Source organism: Uranotaenia lowii, chromosome 1 (genome assembly GCF_029784155.1).
Source record: "Uranotaenia lowii strain MFRU-FL chromosome 1, ASM2978415v1, whole genome shotgun sequence".
Classification (NCBI taxonomy): Eukaryota; Metazoa; Arthropoda; class Insecta; order Diptera; family Culicidae; genus Uranotaenia; species Uranotaenia lowii.
The window spans coordinates 9,117,022-9,142,021 of record NC_073691.1 but is presented as its reverse complement, the minus strand read 5'-3'; the positions used below and the strand labels follow the sequence as shown (position 1 = coordinate 9,142,021).

The window sequence follows — 25,000 nt, the reverse complement described above, 5'->3', positions numbered from 1 at the left end:
TGTTTCTTTTTTGTTGCTGCTGGCTGAAATTTCTCCGGGGTTCAAACCTCCATCTCATGAATGGTGATGTTTGATGGCCACTACTCTAAACAACAGCTCACGGGTTCATCAGAAACCAGACGACAGAGTCGGGACTCTGGAACCTACTAGGAAGGAATTGCTTCTGGGTCTCCGAGTATGATGATTATGATGATTTTGATGACGATTATTTAAATATGCTAGCTAGTGAGAGCAAAAGAGAGTTGAGTCGAGTCCCTCCCGCCCGGGTGTTGCTAGACTATAAACAAAATCCAACACTATTCATCCCCCGAAAGTAAACAGAACCCTCCTCCGGGCTGCCGTTCACGGTTCTCTAATATTCATAGCATAAAATGAGTTTTTCGTTTATCAACATTCGTCGGTTGATGATATTCGGTTTAGTTCACAAGAGGGTTTTTCGGTGTGGCAGATTCATTAGCTGTGTCCCCCTTCCTTTTATCAGCTGCTGTTGATAAGTGTGTAAAACGAAGATAGGGGTGACAGGAAGTGCATTTGATGAGAGATTTTTTAGGCAGCCGAACTGCATCATTTCGGAACTGTGCTTGAGCTAGGAAAGGATCATCATTACAACTCGTGCTGTCTCCTCCATTTAGCGATGGGGTTAAACAATGTTGCACAGTTCGGGTTGAGTGAGAAGTAATAAATCGAAACAATCAATTACAAAATTTTAACAATGTTGGCACATTGAGTTAAATTAGGAAAAATAATTTCATCTAAACCTTCCAAAAATGTTCGGATTCGGGCCAATGCGACCTGGAGCGCACATTCGAATCACCTTAAAACATTGCGGACCGCAAAAAATCTGAGCCGAGAAACACCGAAATTCGGCACTCTATACCTCAGAAATCATTGAACCAAATTCCACGAATTTTGCTTGTTTGAGTTACGGCAAGTGTTATGTTAAATATTGTCGAAGAAAGTTTAATGATAAAATAAAGAACATTTGAGTTATGCTTCTAAAAACGAGATACACTTCCCATTCGTTTTTTGGCAACGCGCTCCAGAATTTTGTGTTGCTAGAATCGAACCATGCCAAAATCGAACGGTTTTTTTCATCAACTTTTTTCATACCTGTTTATTAATAAAAATAAACCATTGTTATTATTATTAACTCAATTTTAAATCAATTTTTGATAATTTTTAGTCATTTTCTGTTACTTTTTATTAAGTTTTAGACACATTTGTTTGTTATGTTTAGAATGTTTGTTATTTTTATCATTATGCATCTTTTTTCGCATATTTTTAACATTTCTATTCTTTTGTTTGTAGGTATTTTTTCGATTTTCTTCAAATTCTTAGGTTAGGTCGTCATTTTTGAATGCTTTATATATGTTTTTTAAATTGTTACTGTTGCTATATTATATCAGTATTCAATAAGGTAGAACGTATTTTTTTTTATAAAAAAATGAACACAAAAACATACTGAAACTTGATGTTTCCTCGAAGAGATTCCTTTTTTCTTAACTCTAAGCGTACATCTTTCGAAAAAAAATGATGGCTAGCATCTTACAAATGCTAAAACCACAAATCTACAGAAAGTGTACTATGTATGCCGTGATCGATCTCATGCCCGCTGGCTTAGAAGACTTGAAAGCTATCCTCTACGCCATGGGCTGCGGCTTTATGGTGTTTGCTTAAATTATATTGATTATATCATATCCAGTTAAAGCAAAATCTATATGTAAATCTCGTTCCAAAAAAACCGTTCGATTTAGGCACATGTGCCAAAATGAGATGTTGCCAAAACTTTCGTTGGACCCCTACATATTTGTAATTATTGGATGTATTCTTGACAATTCTAAAAATCAATTAAACATTTAAATACAGCAAAGCTATCAGTAATTATAAATATTTTAGCAAAAAAATGTTAATTTTAAGCTTTCATTCGAAATCAACAGCAGATAAACTGCCAAAACTTAAATGAATCCGAGCAATAGAAAGATTCCTTTTAATTCAACCACGGTATCGTGGTTTTCTCTTACTCAGCTTCTTAATAGGTAGGCCTAGAAATGGAACCCAAATACTAAATACTTAAAAAAAATGAAAAAAAAATATCAAACTTAAATTCTAAACGCCGAACTGAAAATGTGAAATCTGAAGCTGAATAAAAAATGAATTAAAAGCTTTGAAAGTAAAACTGTACTGTATTAAAAAATACAGTTCCAATATCAGATTAAAAATATGAACAACACTTAAAAAATGTTATATTATTTATTGAGGAAAACACAAACTGCATAAAACTTTGTAATTTAGTTCATTGTTTTTATTTCCATTAAAAGTTAATTCGACTACTATCCATTATACTCAAACAAAACAAAATTAAGTGGCTCTCAAAAACATTGAAAATTAATAAAATTGTTTTTTTTTTATCTCTTCTGGTACGAAAGGTTATCGATCGCTGAGGTAGGCTATTGACGGTTGAAGAAGCCGTGGCCGCTAAATCAACGGCGGCTGCAAAGAGGTAAATTTGGATCTGTGGGTTTCAATATGGTCTGAACCCATATTCCAGCAGCTTCCAAGGAAGTAAGCAGTACATATATAATAAGACAGTAGAACGCACAGCAATTTGCTGATTATTCTTCTGACATTGCTGGAAGTATTCGGATACACAATAACAATAAGTTCCGTCTTCAAATAGTAGTTCTCGGTTTTCGGCTTCCTGATTTTTCTCGCTACGGTACCCATATTGGTGATTTTGTCCTTTTAGAAACTCAGTAAACGTCCGCCTGTTTGTTTTTACAAATGTTGACATTGACTCACGGTAAACTTAGAGAACCCAAATTTGACATTTGTTCCCTCCAGTGCTATCCACTATGGGACAGGTGACAAAAAATCGGATAAGTGATTTTCACCAATATTTTTTAGGAAAGTAGACACTTGATTAAGGGATGTTCATTGGTGTTGGTAAATAAAGATGAAAAAAATGACAAAAAAAATGATAATTTTTCGGAAAAAAATAAAGTTTTAAAACATCGGATTTAGAAACACTAATCACAAGAAAAGCTTTCCAAATCATACAGTTTTGTGAGAGTTTCGAGTTCAAAAAAAAAAAGATAAGCGCATTCGTCCAGGCTTAAATCATAGTTTGATCCCAGTTTAAGGTATGTGCTAACAAGTTCTGAGGAGTTTAGTTGCAATAACTAAGCAACAGAGAGATTTGGAGAGCTTTTAACCTTAATCTGCTCTTGAGTGTCAATATGACACTATTGGAAGTTTGGCGGCTTGTAACTTTATACGGGTGCATCCAATAAAAAAAATCTTCGCAGACCTTCAATGAATTCTCCAAATCTTCAGTTTTGCATCATTAATTTTTTTTTATAGACGCACCCTGAAATCCAGACAAAAAACGATTTTATAACGATTATGACCAAAAACAATGTAAAAAAGTGGTGTGAAAACCGTACTTTTCAAACAATGAACCGTCAAAATGTTTAAGTCACACCCGATATTTTTTTTTGAAACAGGATTGGAAAGTTGATGTAGTTTAGCAAATTTTCGCAAAATTTGATTTTCAAAATACAAAACACAGGTATTTTGACGAATTTTAAAAGGTAGCGTGTTTGAAACTTTTTGTTTATATGTAATTTCTCAGATTTTCTAACACTTAACTTTAACTTTGCACTGGATTTTGAGTATATTAACGCAAGATTTCCGCAATTAATTTATATTCATCAGAAAGGCAATTTCATACCGGTTCTAAGCCTTAATTTAAATTCAAATTATGCTGACGTGTTTCGATAAAAAAAATGCTTGAAATGTTTTTTTTTTTTCAATTTCTTATTAGTGTTGAAAAAAAAACATGAGTTTTCTCAAAATTGCCCAAACATTGGGTTGAAATGTTTGAAATCAAATGCCCGGATTTTGTCATGTTGTGAGAAAACTCCTGGCAAGCTTGTGTATACAAAACCCTCAAATTAAATTTATAAAAGCCTACAACTGAATTTAAAAAATCATTCCTATGGGTTTTTTCGTTTTAATCGATTATTTCTAAACTGTCAAAATTGTCATATTGTGAATGGTCAGTACCTAGCTTGAGTAGTTGATTTAACATTAACTGAAAAGAAAACTAAATAAAAACATTGTGTCCAGCCTATTAAAAGAAGTGTTTATCAGGGGGCATCCAAGAGCAAATTCGCCATACGAAAGACGAATTAATTTCCCCCCAACTCCTTAACCGCAACAATCAAATTACTATTAAAATGAAAAAAAAAAGAAAAATCAAACATAAAATCACCAACCAACAAAAGCAGAACAGCGCAAGCAACCAGTTCTCAGTTGCCATAAAAAGAGATACTCATGATGATGGGAAACAGCTGTCCCACCGAGAGAGAGCGCGCCCCGCCTACTTCCGGAGCGTGCTATAAAAACCTTCCAACCAATCGCAGCGCTCACTCACTCTCTCGAAGCAATGTTGCTTGCTACATTGTATCAATTTTGGAAAATGGCGTACAGCATACTTTTCCTCACGGCAGTAAAGCAGCATGCAAACCGTCGAAAATTTCCTCCATCTTTCTCTCACCTGGCTGTAACCGGATGGAGAATGGTTGAAGAGTAAGTAGGATGGAGCAATCATGTGAACGAAAAACAAGAACAACACTTTATATGGGAAATGTATCCCTTTTAGGGTAGAAATTGGGCATTGTTGCATCGAACGGAGGTGGAAAGTGGAAATTATTCCATGCATAATTTTCCCTCTAATCAGTGCCATTGCGGGAACAACCGCCCAGGTGAATGGTATCGTAAAAACCCGGTTAACTGGTGCCAATATTGTTTGTTGACGTTGATGGTGCTAACACTTTCAATCAATCGAACGGGGGTGGAAATTATTGAAATTCAATGTCGACCAACTTTACGAAGGGAATGAACGTGCAATCAATAATGCGTTTTTTCTACTCTACTTTTTTCAGAACAACGTTCGGGAGAGTTTGGATTTTGCGGATTTTGTTCTGCTCCAACATTTTTCCGCCAGCCAACGGTAAGTGGAAAACCAGTGAAAAGGGCAAGCAAACATCGTTAACGCTAAAATGACGAGGCAGATGATACCGGCAACAGCAGCTCAAATTGGATGAATAAATTCAGCGGAGAAATGAGCATCACAGCTACACACCTGGCCTGGCTGCAATTTCTTGCTTGGTTTGGGACAACTGCTGAACTGCTGGTAGGAAGGAGGAAACATTTATTTATGCAAATCGGTGTCGGAAGGAAATTGAAATTTCATTTTCTTTGCTTTTCGAAATCGTAGCGGGGGAAGAGACAGATGACCGAAATGGCTGTGATTTGCTTGGTAATTTTTTTATCTGCCTTGGAAAAGACAAAAATATGTTTTAACTTATGATTAAATTAATCCGATGAATATTAAACTCGGCTCGCAGAGTTTTGGCTTACGATGATTATTTAAGATTGTTTTTTCCTCCTAGATGTCCTTTGAATTTTGAGAATATGAGGAAATATGGTTTTTTTAAAATGGGTATAGCTATTGCTGATTACTGACGCAGTAATAAAATATCAATTAAACTCGAATAACCAAAAATTATCCATTACAAGATTCGGAACTCTTGGAGAAATCGACGGACAAAATCCAAAAGCGCCACCATCAAATGCTGCGGCAGAAATGCAACTATTCAGTAAAACACGCCAAGAAAAAAAAACAATTTATATTACACGGTCGGAAATAACTAGCATTTTGAAGGTTCATTTGCACTACAAACACATTGAGATCTTTCTCTACGTGGTCTTGGCTCTTCAAAATTAGCACGGTTTTTCGGTATCAGAGTCGTCATTCGCTATTCAAAGCTTTTTTTTTACTTGGGGGCCGTTCAGATACCACGTGGATAGAAAAATGCGATTTTAGACCCCCTACTTCCTCTGCGTGGACAAGCGTGGACGTTTGGCAAACCCTAAACCCGTCCTCGGATGTACACGTGGACAGGTTTGAATTTTTTTTCTAAATCTCATTTGACAGTTAGAAAACACTACTTTCTGCTTTTTTGTTATAGAAATGGCTGGTTTAAAAAAAAAAGGCGAAATAGCATTTCCTGATATGAAATAATTTTAAAATTTTAAATTTCTTAATTATGTTATTTATCACTTTTTTTCAAGTGGCTACTAGATGTTTAAACTTAAACTGGAAAACTTTGCAATTTTAAGATTTTTTCTTCATCTGAATGAATAAAACTAAATTAAATTAAGACCTTGGTAAAACATTCTGTATTATATATCATGTTATAACATAAATCAAGATCCCAATCAAAATAAATACTTGGCCAAGTCATCAAAACCCTTAATCGCGATATCCTCAGCACTGTTTCGTGGAATTTGGAATCGAGGATCAGGCTCAACCAGATATGCAATACAAATAAGTTATCTGTTTAAATTGAAGATTATTATTTTTAATTGAGGAATCTGAATGCGCAAAAACGAGTCAGGTTCTCAATTAAATTGAGTCAGCGCCATAGCATTTCTCCAAAAATTGGCGAAAGTATGTCAGAGTACATTTTTCAAATGCATTCCAAATTTGAACAAAAGCATATTAGAGTGCATTTGAACCCCCCGGAACGAGGGGTACAAGTGAAAAATTCAATTATCGAGAAATGTTGACCTTTTCTGTCAGTAGATGGTGTTAAGGTTTGTTAAAAGATCGTCCGTTGGTGTTTATATGAAATATTTTAAGAGCTAGGTATCTTGGAATATATTATTTTTGCGAATAACACAAATGAACAGGTTAGAATGCATGATTATGCATGATATAACTCATCTAAGTTAAACAAATATTTTTAAAAAATTTTGCTTAATGATTTTGTAAATTTCTCCCAAACATTGGGTTTAAGGAGTGTATTCAAAAAAAAAACGCAACATTTCGTTTTGTGAAAAACTTCTGTATGCATGAATGGAAATTGATGAAATTTTCAGTGAAGCTGTTCTCATGTGCAAATTTTTGTGACGTTCTGTCAAGTGGTTTTTGAGATATCGTCCAATGCAGAGGGTCACTGACTATATTTGTTGGGCAGGATCGCGAAAAATTCAGTAAAGTCGACTAGTGGGAGACCCTAAAACAGTCAACTATTCGACCAAAGTTCATACGGTTAATCTCGTTCATGGAGTCCTAGAGGATCTTATAGTGAGTCAATTTATTCCCAATTTCACTATTCATGAAGTGAAAATGAATGATTCCATGAAGGTAGGGGATGTTTAACGTTTTATCAAGCGCAAACTAATCATTTCGATTAGGGAAGTGAAGAAAAAATTTGTTTTTGCTGGCTGATCTAGCTGACTGATTAACAGAACTGAATTCATTTCTGCAAGGTAAAAAAGCTACTCGCCGTTGAAATAAACAGAATACGGTGGTCAAATCGTGCCCAAAATATTGGAACCGCTAGCGGGGAGATATTTTGAAAAATTACGCAATAGACAGCAAAACGAACTCTTTAACGGTCCCCTGGCAGGTTTCCAGCCAATAACTTTTCGTTTACAAGTCTCGCCTGGATGTTACGGAGATAAACAAGGAGAAAAAAAAAGAAAAATTTGATGTCTAGCACTTGAGGTGGCTGACGATCTGTGAAAGCTGCAAATCAGTCCGTATTACATAACTATTGACACAATTAAGCTGCCACCAAATTCATCTTTTTCCCTGAATAACACTTCCATAGGTCCTACAAAGTTGAAACTCTGTTTCGGTTGGATCTGAAAAGGTGCAAAAGCTCGAAAACAGAGATGGAGTGATAACAAGTAAAATATGTTATTTCTTTTGCCGAAGGAGTTCAGTCTGCTTATTAAATTTGCCATAACTTCTTTCAAATTTATAATTTTGAGTAGTTTTGAAGCCAAGCTTCAGAAAACAGAAAATATAATCAAAAGTAGCCTTGATTTGGAAAAATGGTAGTTCATATTTTGCTTTTTAGATGGCGCACGTGGCACTCAAAAATAAAAGTCGATGTACTTTTCATTGGACGCTATGTCAAAAACCACTTGACAGAACTATTTTAGTAGTTGATTTTTTTCTATGGTTTGTTTTGCTCAAATAATATATCTATTATTTTTGTTGCTGCAGTACCGTTCATAATTGTATAGAAATTGAAAGCTCGCGCACTGTCACTTCGACTTTGAACTTCCATAACTTTTTACTCTGATGATATTTTTCGATTAAATTTTCTGCGTTGGATAGATCAACTATCACCCTATTTTACCACCAAATTTGAGCTTTGTGGAGTTTAAGTGGCCAGAGATACAGTAATTCTACGAAAGTCGAACTTTTTGGACTTTTACCATTCAAACTGCAATATCTCAGGAACTACGCTACATTTTTTTACAGAAATTTTGCAGAGTGATTGTTGAAATATTGAGTTAGCATGTCTGAAGATTTTGAAAAGTTCTATCGATGCGATCAAAAGTTACGTGAGGTACAATATTACAGGCATGAACCTAGAAATGCGATTTCTATAGAATTTTGGAAAATCCTATTCTATGTTTAACAACCAGTAAATCTATTTCAACCAAAAAATCAAAACAATATCGCGAGATTCTGATATCAAAACACAAAAAGATTTTATTCCATTTTTTCCTTTCTTATTGCTTTTGCCAGACATTTTTGACTGATTTGTGGATGGAAACGCGATATTGTTTCTTACGAACTTTTCAAAATTTTCAGACATGCTAACTTTATATGTCAACAATCATTCTGCCAAATTTCAATAGAAATGTAGCGTAGTTTCTGAGATATTGCAGTTTAAAAGTCCAAAAAATCCGGTTTTCGTAGAATTACTGTATCTCAGGTCACATCAACTCCAAAAAGCTCAAACTTTGTGGTAAAATAGGGTGATAGTTGATGAATTTAATCAAAAAATATCATCGGAGTAAAAAGTTATGGAAGTTCAAAGTCGAAGTGACAGTGCGCGTGCTTTCAATTTCTATACAATTATGAACGGTACTGTATGTGATTATTTATTTTGGGTACTTTAAATTAAATTATTAAATCTAAATTAAAAAAATACGTCCTACAATATTTAAACTGGTGATCTAAATTTGTATTAGTAACAAAATATGGAATTCACTTTCATCGATGGTTAAAACCTTTAAGTTTGTTCTGTTAGGTTAGGCTTATTTGATTTGAGTTGAAAAAAAAAATAAAGGAAAGCTTTCAAATTCCTTAAAAAAAACTCGTGCTCAAACAAAATAAACTCAATCATCCAAACTCTTGAGTAAATTCAAAGATCTTAACCATATCGATGAAAATAAATCAAATTTCAAAAATAAAAGTAAGAGATTTTTTTTTGGTTCAAATCGGGTTCTTACAAACTTACAAACAATTTATGATTTAATTTGGCTTTTCAAAACTTCAATATAAATAATGTTAAACAATACATCGAAAAAAAAAATAGAATTTTGTGCAATTTTTCAGATGACGATAAATAACTGAACGTTTCTTTATCGGCAAATATCAATTCCATTATAATAATTCTGTAGAAGACAATTTTTCAAATAAAAATTATTTTTTTTCTTGCAAATCTTCTAAATTTAAAAATTAACTCAAATTCCTTTTAATATTTGTGATTTTTAGATAAATTGTATGTACAAACTAACTTTGATCACAAATTTGAAATTTTGAAATTCAATTAACAAACAAATTCATAAGTTTGTGATCTCTTGAATTCCTCAACGAAATAGTCAATCTAATATTTTTATCTTGATTGTTAAACTTAAACCTTGAATTTTGAACCTGCATCGTTAATCTGAATTCTGCACCTGAATTCAATTTGAGAATTATTCAACTTGTTTTAGAACTTCAATACGATTACTGAAATGTACAAAAATTTCCGAATCTTTATTTCAGATCAGAATTTTAAAAGTCATGTTTCAGGGCCCTCATTCATGAATCCAATGATCGGAAAATCGCTCAAGAAAAGCAATCAGGAATGGTTTCTAGCTAGAATGATGCTTCCTCCGAGTGCTGTGGTACGCACGTGGTAAAAGTACCCATTGAATATATGTCGAAAATCAACACTAACTTGATACAAGAAGATATACCATGCCCCATCGGAGGCTACCGTTGCTATTCGTCACGTGGATAATCGACGGTGATCGACATACTTGGTGATACATTTTGAACGTCGCTCCCTCAATCATTCCCGAACGTCTATCCTCGCATCATTGTTGATAATGCTCGTTATTGATAGACGATCATTAAAGTTTCAAAAGGAAAAATCTGAATAAATACCAGGACCACATGTTCAAAAAAGCTGTAGCACATGCTGGACAGTTCATTGCGGTTACCTAGTCATGATTTTGTCCTTCTAGGCAAAGCGAAAAATAAAAAATCATCTGATAGCCTACATAGATCGCTTAGAACTGATACATATCAGTTATGATCCTAAAAGTTGAAAGTCGTCAAGGGAAGGAAATCAGCATCGAGACGTTCGTTGCTGATAGTCTGCGTCCTTTTTTACCTCATCATGTATCGCAAAAGTGTTTCAAATACGGAAGCGTCGTTGTCATGCATGATTGTTTGTATGATTTGGTTGAAGAAGGAAAATTTGACTGCTTTGATTTTTTGGCTCTGAATGTAGTCAAGCATGGCTCGGTGAAAATGATTGATTTTCGGAAGTTTGCATGAATCTATAATTAAAATTCTGTTGTTGTGGGTTTTCAATCTGAATTCATTATTTGATTGAATAATGTATTTATTTTTAATCTGAAATGTGAATCTGAATTAAAATATGAATTCAGATTCAGAGTTTTCAATTATGCATCGCCGTTTTGAGGCTTTTTTTTATATTAGTATTTTTCATAAGAATTAGATTAAAAAACTTTAGACTGAAAGCCGAAAATCAACCCACTAAATGAAAATTGTTATTAGAATATTGAAAATGCATATGATTTCCGTAAATGAATCAAGAATCCTAAACTGGATACAAAATCCGGAATATGAAAATAAAAATACAATTTTTGGTATGGAAATATGGAACCAGAACCTCTGAAAAGAGTTTCATGCCATTCAGAACTGAGTTTCTATGACATTCTGAACTTGGAATGGGTTTTTGAGGTTTTGGCGTATGTTTTGAGTCTAGATTGTTGCCTTTCTCAATCATCGAAATTTCATTACAAATTCATAAATTTGGAGTGGAGTATTTTTTCAAACCTCTAGTTTAAAAACCTATAATAAATTAACGTATTTTATAAATACCCAAAAATATCCTCATCCTAATCTTCCGAAATAAAAAAAAATGGAATGTCGATTTAAATTCATATTTCGTCTTCGTACGACCTCAGGTTTAGTAATCAGATTCAGAAACTAGAATCAAACTTAAAATTCGGGATTTAAACTCAAATTCAGTTTGATAAATTAGTATTACGAGATGCTTAGTAATTAGAAATTAAAGCTGAGATCGCAAAATTGTTATCAAAGTTACAGAAAATATGTGCTTTTGACTAAAAAATAAATGTGATTTTCTGATTTTACTCCAAGAATCTGTAAAGATTGCTAAAGCACTAAATTTTATAATTTTGTTCAATATAAGAATTAATTTTTCTATACATTTGAATTTTAGTTTGAAGTAAATATCACTTATAAAGTTTCTAAAAATTGTGCAAAAATTGTCATATCTGAGACTTGTGCAGATTTTTTTTGAAAGGCTACTGAATCGTAATTTTTTTTTTGGGGATTTTATAGTTTTACCTGTAATTCTCCTAAATACAGAAAAATGTAAAGGTAGAATAAGATTAACAAATCATCTACTCTCGTAAAAATCGAAATATCCAACAAGATCCCGATCCAGTCGAGTTGTCATGCAAAAGTAGAAAACGAAATTTATGAAGAAAAATGAAAATTGAAGCAAAATTGGTACAATGAATGTTCGATCTGCGAGCCGAAAGGAACCGTTTTTTTTTCTTAATTTAAAGAGGAACTTTATTTAACTTCGACGAATAAAGCTCATTCTTTTGTTAAGTGAAAAAATAGTAGAAATTATTTTTGAAAATATCTATTGAATTTCTCGTGTGCCAGGCATCAAAAACTGTTGAAAATTATGAATGTAATTTAATATTTAATGATTTTTGAATTTTATAAAAATTTCAAAATGTCATTTTTGTCAGTGAACAGTTATTTTTTACAAGAAAAGATAAAAGTTGAAATACAATTCCCACTTACAATTATCAGCCTTCTTATATGTAAATCACGTTTTTTCGTTATGGTCCAGACAGCAGAAAAATGTGTTCAAAGTATGTAGAGGAGAGTGGGGTAGTGTGGACGTTACCGTTGCATTCGTCGCATCGTCGTCGCTTTGCGTAAGCACATGTTTCTATATGTTGTTGACTTATGTGCGTTGACTTATATTCTCCTTTTTTAACTAGCTAAAAAAAATTAACACAATTAAACAAGCACCCCCAAATTTCTTCGGTGGCAAACTTCCAGTTCATAACGAAAATATGCTCATATGATTATTATCTTAGTTTTACGAATCACCAATTTACGAATCATAGCTTGTGGGGAATCGTGAGCCACCTAATGTGGGGTATGCCAGGCCATCTATATTTTGGTGTTTTTATACACATTCATAACTTGAAATACATTTTTCCTATCTGTAAAGTTTTCTTATGCCATTTTTTTTATTTCATCACCTGAAATTACTTTAAAATAACTAATAATGGATTATGAAAATACAGTTTTGGATCAACTAACAAACTTTACATGTTATTTAATCATTTCGGATGTGGTGGCTCACGATTCCCCACCATTTTTCAAAATAAAAAAAAATACTTTTTTTAAAACAGTCAAAACTTGGGGAAAATAATTTATTTAAAAATTAAAAAAATGGTTAATGATATTTTAGAAATGTAGAAAACCATACCATTTATCTTTTTCATTTTCTTTGTTTTAAAAAAGAAGATATGGAGTGAAGAAAAAAAGTGGCCCGTGATACCCCACTCTTCCCTATCATCTAAACCTTCCCATGCGAAGATTTTAAATAAATAAATAAATAAATAAATAAATAAATAAATAAATAAATAAATAAATAAATAAATAAATAAATAAATAAATAAATAAATAAATAAATAAATAAATAAATAAATAAATAAATAAATAAATAAATAAATAAATAAATAAATAAATAAATTTACTACCCAACAAACATTTTTGCTGATTAAAAACGCCAATTCTCTGATCGTATGCTGTTTTGAGGTGCTGATTGCTGTTTCAGCTTTCTGGCTGAAGAAAGAAATAGTTCAGCGCTGTTTCAGCGTATAAGGAAGTTTTATTTCAGCCAATAGAAAGTAGGCGAAAATTGGTTGAAGAATAACTCGTTCAGCCTTTGTCCAACCATTTTTGACACCTTAAAATTTGACAGCTGTCAGCTGTACAAGGGTAGCTTCGAAAGCGTCTTTCAGCAATATCAAACTTTTTGTTATTCATGACGAATCAAAATAATTATCTTTTGAATCGTCTAATGATTCGAAATTTCTCATTTTGCATGATAAAATGGCCTTGCCGGGAAATTTACATTTTATTCTCGTAGCAATTTCAATTTCTTCATATGAAATTGACCTTGGTTGAGAAATATTTTGGTCGCTTAAGAGCGACACTTTCTACTCCTTCTCAGAATGCATGGTTGGTTCTGCCTTCTGCGGCATGAGACCAACAAGCCGTAGGTTCAAAGTTCGAGACAAGTTCAAATGAAGAACAAATAACACGGGAGGGGAAAATTAGCTGGCAAACATCGGACATACATCGGTCAACATTCTTTTTGTTTTTTTTTTTTTTTTTTTTGTTGCTCCGTCAATTGACGTTTCATGTGGTTTCATGTCATCTTCGCTGATTAATTTCTCCAGATCTCGATGTTTAAGGGCTGAATTGCAGCTTCTCTCTGAATTTGGGTTGCCTTCTTTCAGCAAGATAGCTGATTTAAAATTAGAACTAAGCAATGTTTCAGCGGTTGTTCAGCAAAAAATGTTTGTTGGGTAGTTCTGTCTTCTGGATGGTTTAATAGAAACAGCACTATCAATTTTCATTGATAGTATGTCATTAACTTTGATCATCCAGAAAATATTAAATTTATTAGGAACAACTTATAATTATCCTAATCTTGTTAAAAAAAAAATCCAACTGTTTGTTTTACCCGTCTGCCTTAAAAAAACAATAATTGCTTCGAGCACGCTTCAGTTCGAGTGTTTTGATTGGCCCCGGAAACTAGTTATTTCCCATCCCAGGGTGTTTAACAAGCCTTGTTGAGATTCACACGATCCGAATAAAACAACTGATTCTTCCCGCTTCTGGTAGCTGACAGAAGTCAATTGTTTTTAACTCGGGTTTCCCCTACCCTTTCAATCGGAACAACAAAAAAAAACTACCATAAACATTCGTATCGTCACTATTCCCCTATTTCATGCGGTGACACGTGACCTTGTCAACGCGCGCCGCTGCAAAAAAACGGCATGATTTTAATGATCTGGAACTGGGGCGACTTTCTAGGTTTGTGCATTCAGCAAAAATTCAACTTGACGAATCCATTTGGAATCCGCCCGGGATACCTGTCTTAGCAAACGTCAGCGTTTTAACCGGGGGGGGGGGGGGGGGGGGGGGAACCTACACGTGTCTCTACCCTAATGGCCATATTTAACCAAAGGACTGAAGCAACTGTCAAATCACATACAAACGGACCGTACCGACTTTTTGGAACCAGAACGTCAGTTCCCCTTTGATTTCAATGGCATTTTGGAACCAAAACGTCAGTGCGGTACTGAAATGTCAGTTCGGAAATTTCCTTCTCTTTCAGCCCCTTGTATTTAACACATGGGGATGTCTGATTTTTTGTAAAATTTTCCATTGTTACGCTTCTGCTCATTTCTCCTGCTTTTTACTTATATTTTTTTCTTGAACAATGCTATCTAAAGTTAATATTGCTATGTACTGTGCAACAAGAGTTTTTTACAACTTTTACTAAACATATTTAGTTTCTGTTAGTGTCTCGATATTAATCGTTCTTTTTTCAAGATCAACGGTTTGTTGTACATTTAATATTCCATTCAAAAAGTGGTCGATAAATTGAAATTACACTAAGGTCTTTTTTACGCGGTTTGATTTTGCTCAGTTTTACTAACACGGCTTCTTTTTACGCGGCTTTTAGCCATGGATATGATTCTTCTACACGGCTTTCGCGAATCAACACGTTTTTTGAGCGAAAATATTCCAAGTCCTATACGTTAACGACGGAATTCATACCGCGTAAAAAAACCTTAGTGTATTATTTTAAGACTACCATGAAATTATTTTTCTGAAAAATTAAGTCAACACATATGTGTTCAATCCATTTTATTTCTCATCCTCAGAATTTGAAAAGACAAAGTATGTAACAGTAATCGTAGGATGAAAAAGAGACAAGTCTTAGAAACCCCAACAAAACTCTCAAGCACAGGTTTTTGTCCCATATCTCAAATTTGATATTTAAAGATGCTTTCGTTGTGTTTTGTAGTTTTAGTTTGCCAATTGTGTACGTACTCCATACTTAAAAAAAAAGTTTTTAATCAAAAATGTATCTTCCCATTCGATTGTCATTGAACGCTGTATTGTCGCATGTTATATTTTGAATTTGTTGATGGGTTTTTGTTTGGTGTTTGGTAATGGACTTATTTAAAAAATGTTTGCCTAAGGGGGCATCCATAAATTACGTAACGCTCCTAGGGGGGGGAGGGAGTAAGCTCGAGCGTTACGAATTGTGACATAGGGGAGGGGGGGAGGTATGCTCATCGTTACGTAACGATTTTTTCCTCATGAATTGAGTGTCATAGCAGCTATTTTGATGTCATGCAATTTTGCCGAATTTATCACCAAAATCAGCTTAAAATGTGTAAGCTTCAACATGATTGAAACTGGTTTGAAACCTTTTCTATTTAAAGGTTCTGAGATAGATTCCTTCAAATGTGTATTGAATATCCGTGAAATAACAGTTGGAAAATCGAATATAAGACACACTCAACCCCAAAAACTCATTTCAATCTTAAGACGGAAATTTCACTATTTTTTCTCGATTGACTTAAAAATGCAATATAAATTATTCCGAAGAATATTATTGAGTGGAGTATATTTTGCGTAACAAGTTATCCTCCGTAAACAAAATAAAGTGAACAAATTAGATCTCAATCACAGAACAACTCGTAATGAGACATTCAATTTGTTTTATCAGAGAATTATTATCAATGAGTACTAGGATGCGATTTGCACAAAATTTTATGTTAAAATCTTTTTTCACCTTCGAAAATCAGTATTTAAAAACATGAGAAGATGAGAGGGGCGAGGGGGGGGGGGGGGGTAATTATCAGCGTTACGTAATTTTAATAGGGGGGTACGTCGAAGTGTTACGATTTGTGACATACGGGGGGGAGGGGGTCAAAAAAGTGCATTTTTTGCGTTACGTAATTTATGGATGCCGCCTAATATTTGTATCCTTTCATTTTATTATAACTTTATTTAGGTATTTATTTTTTGTAATTTGGTATTTTTTATCAGTTTTGGGAAGTAGGCGACGCTTTTTGTTTTCGCTGCTTGTGAAAAAGTTCTTCAATAAAAATAATTTATAAGTGATTTTCGAATGAATTCGGGTAAAAAAGTAATCGAATCCCAATAGTGATCACAGGATGTTCTGAGGAGTTTCCTATGAATTGTGGTGGAATCAGAGAATTTCACTTTAGTTTTGATTGAAATGTTGTTTTCAGGTATCAGTAATATGAAGACGAAATGTTAGATTTCTATGCGTTCTCAATATGGGGGAGTCGAAATATTTTAGAGCGGTATGTCTGTGATGTAGTATTAATATCTCGAAAAAGTTTTTTTTGTAATGGTATGTTTAGTTATTAGATTTGAGTAGTTAAAAGCAAAGGAGCTGTTTTCGGTTGGAGTAGTGATTTGGCAAAAAAGTTAGCCCATTTTTGAAGCCTAATAACTTTTTTATCTTAACTCTTATCGATATGCAGTCTTCGGATGAAATATTTTTCATAATTTAGGCTTTAAAAAATCCGTTTTCGAAAGAAATTGGCCAACGGGAACCAACGTTATTGATAAAGCGCGATCTTTTACTAGGCCTAGCATCAATTTTAGCCTGCAGCGCATAACATTTCACAGGTTTTGAATTTCCCATTCAAATTTGGGGAAGTCTATTACACATGGAATAGCATATTTAAAATCACGAAAAACGTATGGCACTGTTGTCCACAAGCATAAGCATTTGATAAATTAAAAAAAAAAAAATTTGTCATTTTTTTTTATTTCTGTCTTTTTTTTTCATTTTCGTCATTTTTCTCATCTTTATCATTTTTGCTTTTTTTACCAGTTTTGTTATTTTTACAATTTTTGGTCATTTTTTGCCTTTTAATCATTTTTGACATTTTTGTCATTATTTTATTTTATGGGTTAATTTTAGAAGTCATTGATCTAAACATTACAACGTAAAACCACGGATTTCGGTTGTTCCAGAACAATTAAAGCAACTTTAGATTTTTAATTTAGAAAGTGAACTTAAAAAAAACATACCTTTATTTCTCCTGCTTCCCATCACCATCATCCGACATTGCGGATTGCGGACCAGCACCGCCAAACCGATTCATCATGGCCTTCTCCTTCGGTATTGGTGCTCCCGGGTGGATCGATTTCATGTGCTTCTGCAGCCCATTATACCAGCTGTAGGTGAGCGAACAGTTCGGACAGGGATACGGTTTCGTACGGCTGTGCGTTACCAGATGCTTCTGGACCGCCTCCTTGGTGGTAAAGCACTTTTCACACAACTCACACTGCGAATGGAATGTAGAAGGCGGAAAAGGTGATCATTTAGATTGTTTATCGTAAAAATATATGTAAGGTAAGTAGGTATAATATTTTTAATAAAAATAGTGTCAAATTTAGTACCGAAAAGGGTTTCAGGTTTTGATGCAAATTTCTAATATGTTTATGTAAATTGCTAGACGTTGTAAACCCGGTGTTACAGACTGTACATGTGTACGGTCTTGCAGCGGCATGTGATCTCATGTGAATGACCAGTGATGAGCGTACGGCCGTGCTGTAGGAACACTGATCACACTGGAGCGGCCGATCGTCTTTCCGATGCGAGACCCGATGTATCTTCAGATGGCTGTAGGTCCGGAAAGCTCTAGCGCAAACCTTTTTGAAAGGAAGAGAACGGGAAATTATGTTTAAAAACACTAACCTTGAAGTTCTTTTCACCCATGTGCCTGCGGCGGAAGTGTTTGCTCAAATTGCTCGAGGTGGAAAAGGTGCCAGGACACTCGTCACACGTGTAGGGCCGCTCTCCCGTGTGGCTGCGTTCGTGCAGCGTCAGATCGTTTTTGTTTCTGGCCCGGTACGGACACTGGCCACAGGGGAAATCCCGAATGTCGTGGTGCACCTTCGAATGATACGCCAGGTTGGCATTCTGAGCGAAACGTTTGTCGCAAATCTACAACGAGATGAAGACGGGACGGTAATTTTCAATCCAAGTCCGAGGCACACAGGACTAAAAATTTAATTTCTTTGAGACGCTTTAGAATCTACTCACCTCACAAACGTAAGGCCGCTCGTCTGTGTGCGTTCGAATATGAACCTTAAGTGTGGCCGCTGATCGGAATCGTTTGCCACAGGTGTTGCACTCGTAGTTCCTTTCAGATTCGTGACAAGCTATATGTTTCTGCCACAGTTCCTGTGTTCTGAGCACCAGATTACACTGAGTACATTTTACGAAATCTGTAACTGGTGCCTGCTGGTTTGTGGGGGCTTCTGGGACCGGCGATAACCGTTGTACATTATAAGTGGGCCTAAAGAAAAAAATTGTTATTTATGCTTAATTATTTCATAGTTTAAAACTGATTGTACTTAGAAACGTCTTCCGGTTCTACTACATCGTCTATAATATATTCCTCATGTAAAGATTCGGTCTCGAGCTCTTCATACGCTTCTTCAAGTTCATCTACATATTCGACATCTTCCATTGCCTCCTCCTTGGGATGGATCTCTTCACCAAGTTCGTCCATTTGTTGTTGATCATCTTGATGCACTTCAGTCTCTTCTACAGGAATATGAATATCTGATTCTATTTCTTGTTCATTGGCTATTCCGATTTCTTCCTCAGTGGCCGAAACTATTTCCTGCTCAATTTCAACCTCCATTGCGGGTTCCGCTTCAACTATCCTAGATTTACTTTCCTCAACATTCTCTTTATCATTATACTCGGCTATCAGATGCCTCAACTCGTCTTCTATTCGATCAATCTGCAGCTTCAGTCCGTAGGAAAGCTCGACCTTTTCAACACAATCTCCGCACACATACTTGGGTAACCGTTCCTGCACATCGATGCCGGTACCGAAGCACGTGTTTATCTTGTCTGCCAGGGTCGTTCCGGTGGACAACCTTTCGAATAGGTACGCCTTCGGACTTCCAATTTTCATGGTCTGAAAACAGGTTCGACAGTGATTGATCACCAAATCTAGTGCATCGATTCCTGTCGTTTTACGAGCCGAAGCGTCCGGACCCGTATCGATATCGGAATGCTCACCTCGATCCCGTAGGTAATCGATGTATCGCTGCTGTAGTGGACTTAGCTCGTCTTGATCTTCCCTGTAATAAATAAATCGAATTAAGTGAACTTCAATCCACTCATATAAAACAATTCAACCTGTACTGCCTCCGAGCCTCCCGGCACCACCGCTCGAATGCCCAGCGCCAGTAGATTTCCGGTCGGTTCGGAAGTGCCTTGGCCGCCCTCATTTCCACGGCTATCGTTGGCCAAAGGCCTTCGCCCTCGAAACCGACCACCTCCAGATGTTGCAGGATTAGCGTTAACTGGCTGTGGCTCAGGCTACCCTGAACGGCCGCCAGCAGTCTACTCAACTCCCGATCAGCTGGATTCCCTAGCGAAGCTGTCTCTCTCCCACTGACCTGTGACTTCCATCTGTTGAAAGTTTCCAAAACTTGTTCCGGGTTTGCGGGTTCAGTCTTTGATTCGCTCAAACTAGTCAGATCATTTGCTATGAGCTTAAGCGTACGAGGGTAGGTATTTGGGTCTAGTAAAAACTCCGGATTGAAGCGTATATATTTCAGCAGAATTTGATATTGGATGCTTGTTAGCATTTCCGGTTCAGACTGAAAAGAGAAAGTTAAGTTGAAATGCATGTTACCCATACAAAGTTAAAACTAACCTTAATAGATTGATTGGCCGATGGACCTTTTTTATACGTTTGTGATTTCGAATCGGACATCCTGTTATAGGTAATATTAATCCGTTTAAATTTGGACCCGAAACTTTTTGAAAAACAGTTTGTTTATATCACGACGATACATTATCAAAAGGGCTGAAGTATAAAAATAAATGAGAATATAAGTTCACAAAATTGAGTAGAAGATTGCATGCAAGCGATTAATCGATATAAGTGCACTTTGGATTTATTTCGACAAAAATTTAAGGGGCGCATAAAAATATTCCTTGAAATTTTTACTGATTCAATATTTTTCAATAATCATAATGATTGAGAAAATATTTGTATAACAGTTACACCTAAATATGTTCATCAAAACTTTTCGAATAAAAGGCATAAATCAAGACATAAAATTTATGCGGACGAACTGTTCGTCACTACAAGTTTTCCCTTGAGGGGCGGACCACGCTTGGCCTACTAATGTGTGGTGGTAGATGCAACTCTATCTGTATCTACCGCTTCATAGTAATAGGCCCGTGAGGAACAAAAATTTGATATGTGATGATATGCTTCTAAATAAATTCTACCCGCTCATTTCCAACATCTTTCATTTCATCTAACCTTCTATCCACCTATATAAAAAAAATCATAATCCTTAGATGTCCCTACTAAAAAGGACATCACTTTTCACCGCTAGGCCGATAAATTAAATCTACAAATTTAATTTTTATATTTATTTATTTGGCACCACAGAACTTGCATCACATTTTGTCGATACTTTTGACTGCGCTTGCACTGCCTCACCAGCGATGACGTTTTCTGAATCGAGCACACGCTCTTTTTTTTTAACTCAAAATTAAGTATGACCGAGGTTCAAAACATAGTTCGATTCTATGAACTTAAAGTTAAGTACCATTTTTCCTCCTTGCGATGGTTCAAAACGGAGTTCGAACTGCGAACTCAAAATTGATCCCTTTTTTTTCCTTCGGCGAGGGATCAAAGCTGAGTTCGACCTTATGAACTAAAAATTGAACTCTCTTTGTTGGACTGAAAACACTTAGCGAGTTCAGTCCGAACCGGAGCAGCAACCAACGAACACGTTGTCGTTCCGGAACAATTACCGGAAGATATGAAGGAACTTCATAATGGAATGCATGTTCACCGTGTCAGCGTAAAATTCTGTCCGTCATTGTCATCATATGGTGAGCGGCTTGGAATGTCCGGAAACTTCCGGATGTTGTTTACTTCCCGTGGGAAGTAACATCCGGAAGTTTCCTTTGACCGGGAATGTCAAAACTTTCCACCGCTCTGTAATTGCAATGCAATGTACCGGAACAGCAACATCCGGGTACAACAAATTTTAATCATCCTTTAATTCCCTGAAAATCAGCTACCCTCGAAAAAAAGGATAAATTCGAGTTCGGCTGCCGAACTTAGTATTGAGTATGCCTATCAGAACTTAGTTTTGCTGTTGCCCAGTCAAACTCAAAGTTGAGGGAAGCCACCGAAGTGCAGTTTTGAACCAAAACTACTTAATTTTGAGTTTAAATAAAAGAGCGTGCAGGAGGCAGCAGCAAAAACATCAAAAGAAAATCCTCGTCACGGGCTCACAGGTCAAAAGAAAAACGGGTTTGCGATCATCGTGTACTTGTGGACTGAATTCCGGTTTTTTCCAAGCCACCGGAAGGTTAAGTGAACGATGTTTTGTTCCAGTATCGACAGTTAAGCTGAACCGGAAACAAGAGAGCGTCATTTGCGTCGGTAGGTGCTATAGGCTTCCCGGGAAGAATGCTTATCAAATTTGGAGAAACGCCACAACGGGATCTGACGCCGGCACGGATCGTTTTGCTGCTAGTTCACTTGATCTACGGCCTAGTGGAATGGGCTCTTGAAAATGCCGACAGATTGCGGAAAGGGATTACCAATCTTCTAGGCAAAGATCGAGAGCAGGAAATAGCGAAACAGCCCGAGGAGCGACAACTCGAACTGCAGAGCAGTTTGATTGAATATGGAATTCGGCAGCTCACCAAGGTACCCTCGCATCTGGTGGTGATTCTCGGATCGGAAGAACCTGCCGATGCCCAGCAGCTGGTGAAATTCATCTTCTGGGGTATGGCCGCCGGAGTGGGCCACGTTAGCTTCTACGATCATAGAGGTGAGAGCAGCGATAAGACACGCGTAATATATTGATGGAAAGTTTAGTACTCGATGATGATGCTTATCACTTTTGGATTTTGCACAGAACAATCACGTGCGCATCACCTATGAAAAGCTGAGTTGGTTTGTAAATAATGGACTTGTTGATCACTTGGAAAAACGAATCTCCTTTTTGGGACTGTCGCGTTAATATGTTGATGATTTTTAATTTTTTTTTATGGCTTAGCGCATTTAATTTTCTCCAACTCACTAGATTTTTCGTTTCTCATTTTGGGTAGCTTTCAACCGATGCTTGATTGTGATGGAAATTTCAGTCAAATACTTTCAAATTTTTCTAACCATGACAGGATATTAATTGATTGAGATGGGATGCGCAATCCTCAAGAACGCATAACGGTTGAAGCTTAAAAGAACAAACTTTCATTCTCTCGTAAAATCTCTTCCCAGGAATCCTGAAGCGTAACCACCACGAAATGCTGAGCTACGTGAGCCGCCGGCCTCGCACCGATAGCGATCAGATCGTTTGGACTCCGCAGCTGAAAACCGCGGGCGGATTACTTCCCCCGCGTAACGGATACCGGCGACGGATCGTGGTCAGCTTCTTTTGCCCAGAGGATGGCAAAGGGCAGCTGGCGACGACGGCCTCAAACATCAGCAAATCGCTTGTGACCGGGGAGCTACGGACTGCCGACCAGATCACCATCGAACTGGTGGATCGAAAGCTTCAGGAACGCTTCCACCATATCCCGGACCCGGACCTAGCACTGTACTATGGGACGCTGTGCACCACCTATGGGCTGCTTCCTTGGCACATCAGGCTAACCGAGTTCATACCTATGGAAGCACCTAGTTTAGCGGAAACACGCCCCACTCACTTCCTAAACAGTCTACATCGGTACGCTCGGGTTCAGCAGCGGTTTGGGAAATGATAGACTCAAAAAAGGCAGAAACCCGCGAATAGTAAATATCCATAGGAAGCTTAGCAAAGAAACCCAAAAGACACAACTCTCGTCGTTCATACTAGATGGAAGCAACTTGTACCACATACATTTGCCATGTAAATATTTTTTTCTAGGACGACTGTAACTTGTTAAGGATAAGTGACCATTCAAAGAACCTACACATAGGAACCCGTACGAATAGGAAGTAATTATCTATTGATGGTCGTCGACTAGAAACCTTAAATGTGTTGGATAGCTAACAGTTATCCTACTGGTTGTACCCTACTTAAAATAGGGGTATTAAAAAATTCAAATGTTTCAGCAACAGCATTTAGGTTATCGTATAACAAGTGAAAGTTGGTGTTCCTCCCGGACATTCAATTGGTAGGCATTTTTATGCGTTTTCGTCCCCACACACACACTTCTCGCCCATGTTATTATTGTGTATGAATTCATTACTGTGAGAAATCAATCGTGTATAGGTAATAAAACTAATGTGTACTGAATGAGTTTGGTGTTTCAACTAGTAAAAGAAATCTGTTCCTCAAAATATCGTGGCTGGATCACGAACTTTGTCAAAGATGCGCCACAGAGCGAGTTATCTGGAGAAAACTGTACTCCCTAAAGTTATGTCGAAAGACGTTCTAAGTGATCGAATTAAAGTTCAACCTCAATCCCTTTATAACGGTATTGTAGCTTCAGTTCATGCGATGTAATAAAACATTACATGAACCCTAAAAAAATTAAAGGTGCCTTCAAGTAAAAGCTACAATACCGTTATAAAGGGATTGAGGTTGAACTTTAGTTCGATCACTTAGAACGTCTTTCGACATAACTTGATGGAGTACAGTTTCTCCAGATAACTCGCTCTGTGGCAAGATTTAGGTGAGATGAGAAATAGGACTTGAGACATGAGAAGGGAAGAGTAAGGGTGAACAGTTAAACGTGAGAACTGAAAAACGACATGTGAGAAGAGTGAAGTTATTTGTGAGACGCATGTATCACGTCATGTTTCAAATCTTAGCCTCTTGCCTGCCTGCCAGTTTTTTAATCTCATGTCTCGTGTCTCAGGTCTCTTGGGCTACAACTTAAGGATCTTTCCTGTAAAAATTGGATGAAATCATCCTTAGGATTTACAATTTACTCGATTTCTTGGCAGCTTGTAGCCTTTCGTACATCTAAGGCTGATGTCATGCTGAAGCAACTAGCAACGCGACCTACAACGCAACGTTCACACGACTAACCAGCTCTCATTTGATCTCCATGGAAATCGCGCAGACCTGTCATACTGGTCGCTTTGTATAGCGCGACCAATCTGATGCCAATGTGTTTTGTAGCGCGACTAGTAGGAAATCCAACAGGAATATTGTTTTTTCGATGACTTCTTTTCTATCCAACCATCGAAGCCAATTATGTACGGCCTACCAGCCAGCTTCTACAGAGCGGTCAGGTGTCAGAAACTTAAACAGTAATTGTTTAAAGAATGAAACTCTGCACTATGTGAAGTGTCTACCTACGTCTACCAACTAGAAAAGTCTGTCAGAGAAATCGTAAAAGCTAAAAACTTTCCCAAAACGGATGTCATCTGAAAATCAACAAACATAAATCTACAGCTTACATAATAAGATGGATTACCGTTTTTATTCTACCGCAGTACTGTCACAGAGACGGTATTTCCGAAAAAAAACACTGCGGTCGTG

The 25,000-nt window shown here is 36.3% G+C and overlaps 3 protein-coding genes across 3 annotated transcripts in view; 1 reads left to right on the top strand and 2 right to left on the bottom strand.

The window, feature by feature from the left end:
• Positions 1 to 17,656, bottom strand: part of LOC129739018 (protein single-minded) — a 97,973-nt gene extending 80,317 nt beyond the window's left edge. Inside the window, exon 1 of the mRNA XM_055730408.1 lies at positions 17,552 to 17,656. Coding sequence (XP_055586383.1) covers positions 17,552 to 17,582 — 31 coding nt within the window. The 5' untranslated portion in view covers positions 17,583 to 17,656. The remainder of the gene's footprint in view (positions 1 to 17,551) is intronic.
• LOC129739050 (zinc finger protein 76-like) lies at positions 17,554 to 20,342 on the bottom strand. The gene is made up of 6 exons (XM_055730428.1): positions 20,206 to 20,342; positions 19,683 to 20,149; positions 18,884 to 19,624; positions 18,570 to 18,825; positions 17,924 to 18,175; positions 17,554 to 17,808 (listed from the first exon to the last, which is right to left on the bottom strand). The coding sequence occupies exons 1-6, from the start codon at positions 20,263 to 20,265 to the stop codon at positions 17,554 to 17,556; spliced, it is 2,031 nt and encodes a 676-aa protein (XP_055586403.1). The 5' UTR covers positions 20,266 to 20,342.
• Positions 20,343 to 21,433: 1,091 nt separating this feature from the next.
• Positions 21,434 to 23,806, top strand: LOC129739058 (dehydrodolichyl diphosphate synthase complex subunit nus1). The gene is made up of 2 exons (XM_055730439.1): positions 21,434 to 22,357; positions 22,807 to 23,806. Exons 1-2 carry the CDS (start codon positions 21,991 to 21,993, stop codon positions 23,286 to 23,288), a joined length of 849 nt encoding a protein of 282 aa, XP_055586414.1. The 5' UTR covers positions 21,434 to 21,990; the 3' UTR covers positions 23,289 to 23,806.
• Positions 23,807 to 25,000: the final 1,194 nt, after the last annotated feature.

Coding starts and splice junctions, on each gene's coding strand:
- LOC129739058 (XM_055730439.1), top strand. CDS start 21,991: ATGCTTATCAAATTTGGAGAAACGCCACAACGGGATCTGACGCCGGCA. Junction 22,358..22,806: donor TAGCTTCTACGATCATAGAG/GTGAGAGCAGCG, acceptor ATCTCTTCCCAG/GAATCCTGAAGCGTAACCAC.
- LOC129739050 (XM_055730428.1), bottom strand. CDS start 20,265: ATGTCCGATTCGAAATCACAAACGTATAAAAAAGGTCCATCGGCCAAT. Junction 18,826..18,883: donor GAACCGGAAGACGTTTCTAA/GTACAATCAGTT, acceptor TTTTTTCTTTAG/GCCCACTTATAATGTACAAC. Junction 17,809..17,923: donor AAAACCTGAAACCCTTTTCG/GTACTAAATTTG, acceptor TTCCATTCGCAG/TGTGAGTTGTGTGAAAAGTG.